The sequence below is a fragment of the Heliangelus exortis genome, chromosome 17 (genome assembly GCF_036169615.1).
Source record: "Heliangelus exortis chromosome 17, bHelExo1.hap1, whole genome shotgun sequence".
NCBI classification, from domain to species: domain Eukaryota; kingdom Metazoa; phylum Chordata; class Aves; order Apodiformes; family Trochilidae; genus Heliangelus; species Heliangelus exortis.
The window spans coordinates 5056524-5068638 of NC_092438.1; the positions used below are offsets into that span (position 1 = coordinate 5056524).

The window sequence follows — 12115 nt, forward strand, 5'->3', positions numbered from 1 at the left end:
AAGAAATCTGTATTGTATCTAACACCTATGTCTTCACTTAAAGAAAGCAAGAAACAGCTGCCCATTCTAAGGGGGTGAGAAGGCAAACTAAGAATAACCTGAATCATCAAAATCTTTCCATAGTTGACTGGAATATTACCCAGAAATTTCAGGCCAGTTCACATGTTAAATAAAGTCCACCAGTTTACATTTTTTCCTAGAATCTTTCCTAGGATCCCTGCTCTACTGAAATAACACAAAGAAAAGGAACAAGACAAAGTTAGTAAAACTGAGAAGCACAAAAACCTTTTTATTTCTTCTGAGTATCTACTTAATTTGGCAGAAATAAAACAAAGATAAAGAAAAAGCATGTTGCCAAACACTAATTTATTTGTAAGGTATAAGCACATATAGGGCATGCAGCACTAACCACTAGTTCGAAAAATTACTAAAAAAATGTTCCAAGAATGAAAAGACTGAACCAAGTCTACAAAGGAATATGTTCAGAAACTAACTTAACTGGACTATTACAAACAAAATAAAGAGAGTATCAACATCTGGGAACCACATTTCTGTTCAATAGCCAGCATTTGAGCATTTGTAAAAGCTTACTCTTCATCAGTCTGCACACAGTTATCCAGTTCTATCACGTGGCTGCCAATAAACCACACGAGGTTGGAGAAATAAGGGACAGCAGTTTTATCTCTAATGTAATGCAGCATAGGTTGGTTGTCCACTGAAGAGAAATAATTAAAAAGAAAAAAAAAAATCAGTTGCCAATTTTTTTCGCATTAAAGTATTACTAAAATGTATTGTGAATTTTTGAGTACATGCTAGCTTTTCATACAAGTATATACCTTATATGGTCTTATGCATGAAATGGACATCTAAAAAACCATTTTACCCATTCTTAATTGGCTTGAATGAGCCTAATATTGATGTATTTACATAGGTCTGAAGAGAAACAAACTAGTGGATTTCAGAAAGTTTATAGCATTCTTTATTAAAAATAAAAGAAAAATAAGCATAAGAATGAAGCAGTAAAGCTGAAAGTCAAGCTAGTTAGACTTACATGACACTGCATTAAGGAACACAGGAATCATCAGTGAAGGAAGGGCAAGAAAAACAGACAACAGTTAACAGGATTAGGAACTGGGATAGTGGCATCCACTAATGGGATTTCAGAAGCTAAAGCACAAAGCATCTAAGCTAAGATACAGGGTAGGTGTTAGATCAGAATTTATGCAGATAGTAGCCAAAATTATGAAACCTGAACATCTGAGCTGTGCTTTTTCAACCCTAACCTTTATATCACAGCATTCAACGAAAATCCTAGACTAACATTCTTTTACCATAAAAATATTTAGTAACATAAATATATAGCAAATAGAATACAAAGGTTTCTTTTTGTGAGTTCATATTTGGGCTTACAGCTCCTTGAAGCAGAAAACAAGTACCAAGTGCCAATTTCTTAACACAGAAGAGAAAGACATTTCATCCTTTGTAGTCAACAGTATAAAGAACCTATCTGTTATGCTGCCTATCTAATTATTTACAAAGTAAATAGTTCATGGTATTAAAACAGATCTTATTTTCCTATGAAGATTGTCATCACATCAGTTGATAGAAAGTGGTGTAAATTAAAATTTAACAATTTAAAATGGAATAAAGAATAAGAAGCCCTCTGTGAACAGATTACACAATACACACTACTTCACAGCACACTTATTTCAGCGGTAATTCTGAGTACACACCTCTGTTTTTTCTGCAGAGATCACATATTTTCAGTGTATCACAGATTTTACAGACTCAAACCAAATGGGTTTCTCTGGAAAACCTGCAGTGGTACTTTACTATTCTCACTGGGAAGTTTTGGGTTTTTTCCTTATGCTGTACTAGTAGGTCAAGTACAGGAACTTCTGCCCACAGCCTCCCAGGGCACCTCTGGGAATGGTCCAGCTCTTCTTTTGACTGGAACAATTGCTGCACCTAGGAGCCCTACAATCATACACTTCAAATCCAAAAGGGAGTGATGTAGCCAACAAGGTTACTGTCTCATACACTGTAAAGCTCAAGTTCATAAGCAAAAAATATTTGATATTCCTAAAGAACTTCGATTGGGGGTTATTTTTGTTTGGCTGTTTTTTTCTAAACAGAGACACATTCTGATTTCTTTTGGAAGAGAAGCTATAGTTTGTTGTGTATGCTTGATACTGTTTGTGTTTTTTGAAACAGTTTCTTATGTGAGGAAACAATACTGTTTACAAGTACATACTGTAGCTTTGGTTTTCTATTTCACAAAAAACAAAATGTGCACCTGAAGCATGTCAACATGCTAAGCTTTTCAATCTCATAAACCAGACAGTAATCCCTTAAATGTAAACAACTAAGAACTGAACTACAATGACAAGCATTTTGTACACATGCCTTTTTTAGTATATAAAAAGCATACCTTTGTAGACATTTAAAGTTATAGTCCTAACAGCAATCCTGACCATGCTTTCTGGGTGGTTAAAGAATTTAATAGCTTCAGTATACAAAGCGAAGTCATTAGTGTGCTGAAACAAGAGGAAAGGATTTACGGATTAACCAAAGCATGTACTGAATATTGTTGTAATTCTCTGCGAAAATGTTTTACCCACACTACTCTGATATTTTACATTCTATTTAATCAAAATTGTTTTACGCTGCAGAGTCAGCTGAATTTGTAGCTCTGCTTCAAGCGTCAGAGGGACAATGCTGCACATGTTCAGTGCTGTAGTGCCCTCTTCTGGCAAAGAGTGGAGTGGAGCAAGGAATATTCCACTTCAACTTTGGCCTTGGATTTCTCAGGCTTTTCAGACTTTGACTAAGCCTCTTAGAACCAAGTGGTGCAGCAGAAACGATTCCATTTATAAGAGCACCAGAAAACAAGCCATAAACAAGTTGAATTATCAGAAAAGCAGACTTCAGAACTACTGAAACAGACCCATATAACATTAAGCTCAAGATTTTATTATAGTTATATAAGGACAAAGACCTTCTTTACCACGGTTTTACAGAGATGTCCGCAAATGAAATCTCAATTACTGATATTATCATATCAAAAAAAAAAGAAATGTAGGACACGCTGAGAGAAGGGACTAAATAAAACATGTCCTAAATTGCTGTCAATTTCGAATTAAAGTCCTCTTTTCATTTTACTGCAACTCTTTCTTTACTTACCTCATTATAAAAGAAATGTACAGTATGATTGTTGAGTTTCAAGGAAAGAGTTTTCAAAAATGATATGTAATATGCCATGATCTCCTCATCAGAAAAGTCAAATTTGTGGACAATAATAGAATTTACATAGTTATTGGAAAGCAGGTAGTCTGGAAAATAAGAAACATTACAGAGGTTAAGAGAAAGAAAAAAATCAGAGGTTAACTAGCTGTACTTGAAGTGCTACCTAACAACAAACTATCTGATGCTTGAAGATCCCAATTTTTAGCCAAACAACTCAATGGCTTCAGACAGTAATATAATGGAACTGTTCCCTTCAAAGGTCTTTTCTCCTGAGAACAAGACAACTGAAAATATACTTTAGCTTCTTCAATTTATGTTGGCTTTTCAGATAACAATGTTTAAAACTACTCTCTTTTCCTCCCAAAGACTTGTATATGACTTTCACTTCATGATAGTTGTGAAGTAAACTACTTGTAAATTCTCTTGGCTCTTGATGTTTCTAAAAACCTTGAAATAAACATAAGTGGCTGCATGTCAGCCCTATGTCTTAACAGTTCCAGTACAAATTGTGCAACAGAATTTCACCACTTAATCTGAGGCAGCAAGGCAAACAGTTCAGACCACAACTAATTTGTTAGCTTAAAGAACCCCTTGAAATATGCTAAACAAGTGTTTCAGTAGTACAAATACTTTTGTACTGTGGAAAATTTACATTAAAAGGCACTTTGGTGTCAAATTACGCCCTTTTCAGCAATGTTCAATGACAAAGATTGCTAGGACATCACATCATTCTTCTGTGAATGGACACTAGGACTAAATTTCATTACATTAATGGTAATTCAATCATATCACTTAATCCTAAACAGTTTAGAAGTGTGCCCTTACACAGTGATGTTTCATGGCTGATGTTTTCAAAAAGGATGTTCAGAGTCTGCAGAAGCTGTACACAGACGTAACGACCAGATTTCTGACGCAAGATGTTCAAGAAGAAAACAAACATATTCTTCTCCAAGAAAAAGCTGAAATAAAAGAGGCATCATTAAATCACTTCTTGTATTTAACAGAAGATAACTTCTTGTATTTAACAGAAGATAACTTCTTGTATTTAACAGAAGATAACTTTACTTGGATCAGGGATGATCCCTGGCAAATTTGACAAATAGCATGTTTTACATTTATGAAGAATTATTTTGCAGCATTTTATCTGTATCACACGACATTATCTTCCAAAACCTAAAATACAAACAAGGGTATGCAGAAAAGGGTCAAGAAATGTCAAGAAATCGGGGCCTCTATTTCATTTTTTTGTATATTTAATTTTTCAGGCAGCTTCCCCATCTTGCAATCATAATTTTGAAGTGGAGAGTCCATAAATGAGGTTTATGTTTTGTTCACTTGCCCCTTTCAATCTAACACACTTTTGGTCTTCAACACTGTACACCTTATTTTTCACCTGCTTTAGTTATTTTTGTTCCATACTAGAAGCAAGCATTTAATTCATGGTTTATTGTAAAATTCAAACAGATTGAATGCGTGCAGTGCTTTTAAGCCAGAAATGCATGTAATTTAAAGAGAACAGTACAGACACTTTCCTACCAGGACATCACAAATATGTATCTATTAAAATGTTTTTACATTAACTGCAAAAAAAAACTTGTTCCTCAAATTCTCCCAAGCAGGGAACACAGCAAGAAATGGGACAGAGATATGGCATAGATCTGAATAATCAGAATCAGTTAATTTTCTTAGTCCACATCATAATCAAATAATGTTGAAATAAAAAAATAATTTAAAAAAAAATTAAAAAAAAAAACTGACCACTACAAGTAAGCAACTAAAACCCAAACAACTTAGATTTACTTCTCAATCACAAATTGTCTTTATAAAAAACAGGTGTTTTTTATAAAGATAAAAAAATCAATGGGCATTAATAGATTTGCAACTGTGAATATTTGAAGTTTTTCCATCATGCTATTTTATGAGGATTAAAACAACATCTTAACAAAACCTCTAAATATCATGGCTAAAATAAGTTCTCTATGTACTGCCTTAGATGAAGTGAACAAATCACAATCATATGATATTAATAGATGTACTGAGTAAATCTGAGCCCTAAAATAGGGTTAGATTTTGTATTTATATAAAAAAACTGGGAGCCAACCAAAGTAGTATATGCAAGAGGCTCTAGACTTGCAACACTTTTTTGTTAACAGAATAAAGTTGTTTCTTTGTATGCCAAGAATACAATCCTGCTTTCCCATCTACTACAGGACAGTTTTCTTCTTACACTCATGAAATACAGCCCTGGAAGAGCTGACCTTTTGAACCAGATGGTCAGGCAACTCTAGTCATTCTTCAAATGAAAATAAATAAACAGTTAACATTTCTTAGAAGTACTTACTCAAACACTGAGCTGTCATTCTGATCCCCCCATATAAGGATCTCTGTTATAGAACGAATAGTCTCTACCAGCAGGTTACGGTTGTGATCTGTCACTGTTGTATTTTTAGTCAAAATGTGATACATGTACCTAAAAGAAAAAATAATTACAAGTAATATGCTATCCTACCACTTTCACATGCACCATGCTTATCTTAGTCACTGTAACTTAATGCAGACATATACACAGTATGTCTAATCATTGTAAAACTTAAATTCTAAAATTTCCTGTTAATATTGATGAAGAGAGCGAAGTAATTGTTAAACAGAACGTGACAAATGAAACACATCCATAACTAGACAGGCGATTTATCAGTGCTTATGCACTTGTTGATAATAGGACTAGAAATGGTGCTTCTTACAGCACCCAAGCAAATTTCTTTGGAAGTATGTTAAGTCAAAGCAGTGATGAGAAAAAAAACAAAACAAAAAAGAAAACAGAAGCATACACTACCTGACAAGGAAAGAGTCACATGCCAATCTACCTGTAAAAGTTAAGACCCCTCCTCTTATCTGCAAAGACTATTTACAGACTCATATCAATTTGATGGTTAATAATCAGGTCCGTCAAAGACTGATCATTCATCTTGGCAAAGCTTTATCATCAGCTCTTTGGCCCTTCCAACACGGAAATAACTGATTGAGAAAATGGCAAATTCCAGCTTTACTATCTAAAAGGCAAGAGTTCAAGTCTGTCCAGTGAAGCTTTAATAAAATCTTATGTCTATATTACACAGGTGACAGGAAGCTAAATAATATTTTAAAGGCTTCTAAGTCTCAGAATTTTACTTAGTCAAAGAAATGCATTTCTCTTTTTTCTGAAACAGGATATCCTAAAGATAGCTTCCCTAATCTATTAAATGTTAATCTATCAGATAACAGCGGAAAAAAGGAGGAAATAGGGAAGAGATTACAGGAAGGGGGAAAATAATCGTGTCTCATACACTTTTTCTTCAGTAAAAAATTATCTCTCCCTCTTCATGCTGTTTTCCCCCCATTAATCAATACTCATCTTCCAAATCCAGAACAGAAACTGCCCAGATTGAAACCATTCTAAGAAATTTCATAACTACAGTCATAACTTCCCAGTCATGTGCTGTGCCCTAGCAGAAGTCACTAAGAGCAAGTCAAAGAGCACCTGCAAATCCTCTTCAACTAATCTGATGATTATAGTTCAAGAGTCCTTCTCTGGCAACAGCGTGATGACTCACAGTAAAGATGTAAGAATTTAAGTCTGACCATCTATGTGAATCCATGGGGCCTCCTAAAAAGCCCTGCAAAACCTTCCCATGTATTATGGCAATGAATAAAAAAATGGAGCAAAAACTTGCATGTTCTGAGCAAGCATCAGTTAATGAAACCATGAAGACAAATCGGGCAAATAAATCAGTTCATTTCACAGCAACCTCCATTATCAAGTATTTTTTTCCTGAGAGTTAAAGAAAATAATTATTAACATTATACTTCATATTTTTGAGCCTCTTTATTTTAATTCATATATAAATTATTGTACCTGTGAACATATACTTCTCTTAAATAAATGGTATTATGCAAACTTGAGAATAAAGTTTATTCCAACAGCAGAACTCTGGGAATGGGAAGCAGTTGGAAGAATTATATGCTTTTATCTCACCGTGGGAGTCCACGGAACATAGAGCATTACAGATGCAAAAGTATGAAAAACTTAATATTCAGGAATGTAATAACTCCATATTAATTTACTTAGTATCATCATTGCTGCAATGTTCCTTGATTTGCTAATACACTGATGAACTTACAGAAAACCTGGGTTTCACTTTCAAGCTACTACTTTATCTGCTTACTTGAAAATGAATGAAAAAGCAAGCAGATGCTTTGTTTCTCTTACTAGGCATGCAACAACATATCACAACAATATGAAGTCTCATGCAAAACCATGTATGTACATAAATTCTTAAAGCCTATTTTTAAATGCTGATTACAAGGGCTCAAGTCTGTGTGTTTTAGAATGCTAGAGCCTCAAAGAGGAGATTTTTATCAACCCAGTCTCTATCTGAGGACTGGGTTCAAACAAACAAGAAACTAACAAAAACGTACAATGCAGGAAATGTCAAAGCACCTGATGCAACCTAAATCAGTGGGAGATTTTGTCAGACAAGACAAAATTCTGAACATTTTTCAGGTAAGAACTGTGCTCAAATGCATAACATAACTCATTAAGTGTGGTAATTACTTTCCTACTTAACTTATAAAAATACACTAAAACAGAGAAGAGTTTAGGAAGCCAAGAACCCAAATGTAACCCCTCCTACTTAACCATAACTTGGTTTGTTCTTCATGCTGCCTGTGACCAGGTAATTGTATATTGTTCTCATTGAGGAAACTTGATGTATAGCATGGACAGTACTTCAGGAAATGAATCAGCTGTAAAAAAAAAGTCTTTAGCCATGTGTGTTTATGGACAATGCATGTGACAAAGCTGTGAGAAATGCTCAGCACCCAACTCCAATGGTGTAAAACTTTTTGCACAATCAGTACGCAACTGAAATACCAAGTGTAGAGGCAATAATAGAAAACATACTTGGACATAAAAGGGATTATGTAAAATACCTCTTAGAAAACTAAGAAAAAAATTTCATCTAGAAATAAAGATACTAAGCCTAAGTTCCAAAGCCTTTCAGTTTAGCAGGAACAGCAAAGATACCAGATTAACTCTTAAAAAATAGTTAAGATATCACCACTTCAATACTGGGGAAAATCACCTAAGTCCTCTTCATCCATTCCAGTGCCAAGTAAAAGTTCATAGAGAGATAGGGAAAGACAACAGTTATGCTGTCAAGGAGATCTGACCATTAATGTGCTCAGGCTACATTATTCTGAACTATGCATCCATAAATTGCAGCTCCTAGGCTGCAAAAGCAGAGTACAGTGAGTACCATGGTCAGCAGCTGGAAAGAACTGTAAGAAACCCTGACTTACACAAGAACATCCAGCTTACATGCAAAGCTGGGCCACAAGAGAAAGGGAAGTACACCCAGCTCAAAAGAAAAAGCACTAGCTTCACGTTCATGTAGCAAACAGATTGTTACCTAAAACAGCCTTGATGTATTTGCTTACAGAACTGGAAGCATATAAGAGCGGGGGATATACAAAGGGACTGGAAAAAAAGAAGTCTTGTTTTAAACTGCTGGGTGCCACCTCAAGGAAGTGGATTCTGGCCTTGTTTCAGGCAGAATTTCATTTAAAGATAAACAAGTTGGTTTAGACTATTTTCACAAGCACTCACTAGCATTGTTCCTGTTTCCAGAATACTTAGGGATTCTCCAATTATTAAGTCATTGACATTCCCTCCAATAGTAACTGAAGCACACAAAAAATATCAAGTACTCTGAAAAAAAAAAAATTAAAAAAACCCCATAGTCAGAAGCACTCAGGCAGTGTGTAGCACCTCACAGCCTAAGCATCAGAAAGCTGGACTACACTGCAATTGTTTTCACCAGACCAAGAGACTGCACTGAATCAGTTGATGCCAACAACCTCACCATTTCCTTTTAGCCAATCCATTCTTCTGCACGTTTGCAGAAAGACTCAGTAGTAAAATTTCAAAAGCAGGCCTCAAACTGTATTAAAGCTGGTGGGAAAAGAAGTTCCAGGTCCAACATTTACTGACAAAAAACAGTAACTCTCAGTATTACTAAGCAGGTGTACTGTCTACAATTTAAGCTAAACTTTACATAATGAATATTAAAAAATTACAATATTCCCATAAGGAGAGCCTGGGGTGTAATTTCACTCTTGTAACACAGCATAATGTACCTTCCATAGGCTCAGCTAACCTGTAACAGCAAGGCTGCTGCATGCTACTCAACTCATTGACATGGAACACATAAGGAATTGAGATCAGAATGTAGGCAGCTCACCAGATGAGCTTATCAAGACCAACTTCCTTTCATGACTCCAAAATAAAGGTTTTTGGCCCTTTTTCGTTCTGTTGCTTTACCCACTTCAACCACTACCTTAGAAAAGCCTGAAATTTCACTTTACCACTAGGTGGTTACCTTTTCTGTTGACATCTAGCTAGTAGCTGCAATTTATACATCCCAGCTCTACTAAAACTTAAAATATACACAGTCTAATCAGTCTAAGGTTTTGGCTGCCCTTTAACTACTACTATTTTAAAATTCATAATTAAAGAAATCACATGCAAAAAACCAACCAAACAAAAGCTAATACTTTAGTATAGAAGTGTATACTTCAATTTTCAGGAGAAAAGTCAAACATAAGCCACACCACTTATAGCCTGACTCCCTTTTGCTGCAAATCAAACAGGGATCACTTCTACCCTCTTTGGACCCAAAAGAGCATATGATGATATTTTTCTTGCCTGAAAAAGAGTTAAACATCCTAAGGTCTCCCTTTCACCAGCCTATTTTTTCTAAATCTAAACTCAATTTCTTCAAATTTAATCATGTACCAGTATTCCTGCTCTACTAGCAGCACCCAATTACTATCCCTTGTATGTTAAATACAACATTCCTACATTTGCATCTGAGGATTACTTCTCCCCTTTTTCCTGCAATGCCAGATCACATTGACTTACTACAGCAACCTATCATTTAAAAATTAATTTCTACAGTGCTACTACCTCATCAGTTTTTTATTTACAGATTTGTTTTCCCTGTCTTTGGTAAAAAGTAATGCATTTCAATTAATCTTGCTAGTTTTGGATGTTTTTCAAGTTCAGAGACAAGGATCAGAATCCATAAATCACCTGGATAAAGTCACTGCAAGATCCAAACCTTTTATAGGTGTATCCTACTAATTACTGTCAGATCCCATTTATGTCCTCCCTGTGATCTGACTAATTGTAGAAAACTAGCAGCCACTTCCCAATGAGAAAAATGCCTCCCCGTCTTAATGACCTCATTTTCTTGCTCAGTAGAAAGAAAATCTGTAACAGTGGATGTAATTTTTTTTCTTGTAAGAGCAGAACCCTTAAAATGGAACCTAGAATTTAAAATAGTTTTATCCCTTGCCATCCTTTCAATTCTCCAGTGGCAGAGCTAGAGAAAAACTATTTCACCTTCTGCAGTCAGCAGTAACCCAAGGATGTCAGGCTCCGGAGACTATTGTTACACACCAGATCAACGGCTTTACCTGTGCGTCAGCTTCTGAGCCCTCTCACAGGGATATCCCCTGGACCTGCAAAACCACCGTCCTGACTATCTGAGCCCTCTCACAGGGATATCCCCTGGACCTGCAAAACCACCGTCCTGACTACCATGAATCACCGCCAACTACCGAGATCCGCACACACCCCTCACAAGGTCTGTGTTGTTTACATGCTGAGACCAGGCTCCTCGCTTCCCCGTCTTAACCACTACCCGAAAACAAGAAAAGTTCTCCCTTCAAGAGGAACGTAAAATTTATTGTATTTATCACCTCTTACTATCTACCCCACTGAATGAGTCTGTGATACTATTAAAAACCAAACAAACACCTGTCTCAGTCAGGAACGCAGCACCGAACGCAACTGCGTCTGCCCCGAGACATTTTGGAACGAGGCAGATCCCCGGGAGCAAGCCCGGAGTGCCCATCCAGCGCTGCTGACCCGTTCCGGCAGCTTTCGGCCAGAGAGCTGCGCCAAACCGCACGCGCCAGGCGGGAGCGAGCAGCTGGGGGGCTGCCTGCCGAGCCCCCCCTCCCTGGGACCCCCCGACTGCTCTCCGCAGCCCTCTCTGAGGTAAAAAACCCTGCCCCGAGCAGCTCCGCCGACGGAGCCCGGCCTCCTACTGCCCCCCGCACCGGCTCGTACCTTCCGAGCCCCCTCACAGCCGCCGCACGCTCCCCAGACAGCCCCCTACCTCCCCCCCCCCTCACAGCTGCCCCTCGCGCCCGCGGCCAACTCCGCGCTTACTTGAGGTGATCCAAGGAGTGGATGCTGCGGGCGGCCTTCCCGTGCCCGCCGCCCACCCAGCTGCGGGAGCGCCCGAACATGGTGGCGGCGAAAGGTTGCTGCGGTTCAGGGGCTCTAAGGCTTCATAGCCCACCGGGAACAGGCGGCCGGGAGGTGAGCAGCGGCCGGGCGGGCGTGAGGAGACCGGGAAGCAGCCCCGACAGCGGCAGCCGCCGGTGCACACCAGCGCTACGGCGCACGCGCGGGCGAGGCATGCTGGGAAGGGCGGTTCTGCGCCCGGCCCCTTCAGCTCCGCTCGGACTACAAGTCCCAGCAGGCACCGGGGGGGGGGGGGAACAGGGAAGAGGGTGCGATCCCTCTAATTTTGGGGAGCCCTGTTGTCCCGCGATCCCTGGGGTCTTGTTCTTTCCTGTCAGAATTTCCACAGGAAAGTGGAAACGCGAACCCTAAGCCGTCCTCCTCTGAGGGCCGCAAACTCAGGTGACCCCGTCCGGCAGGTGCTCAACCATTTGTCAGCGCCATGTCTGAGCAGGAAAGCAGCTGCGGGTCTCGAAGGCTGAGGACCTGACTAATTTTTTAATTTAATTGATTCTT

The 12115-nt window shown here is 38.2% G+C and overlaps 1 protein-coding gene across 7 annotated transcripts in view; it reads right to left on the bottom strand.

Moving 5' to 3' along the window:
- CLEC16A (C-type lectin domain containing 16A) overlaps positions 1-11762 on the bottom strand; it is a 48972-nt gene extending 37210 nt beyond the window's left edge. For all 7 annotated transcript variants that reach the window (XM_071760758.1, XM_071760755.1, XM_071760756.1 and 4 more), the window contains exons 1-6: positions 11522-11762; positions 5588-5716; positions 4072-4205; positions 3184-3332; positions 2432-2537; positions 592-715 (exon numbers count right to left, since the gene is read on the bottom strand). In XM_071760758.1, the coding sequence (XP_071616859.1) occupies positions 592-715; positions 2432-2537; positions 3184-3332; positions 4072-4205; positions 5588-5716; positions 11522-11601 (722 nt within the window). In that variant the 5' untranslated portion in view covers positions 11602-11762. The remainder of the gene's footprint in view (positions 1-591; positions 716-2431; positions 2538-3183; positions 3333-4071; positions 4206-5587; positions 5717-11521) is intronic.
- Positions 11763-12115: the final 353 nt, after the last annotated feature.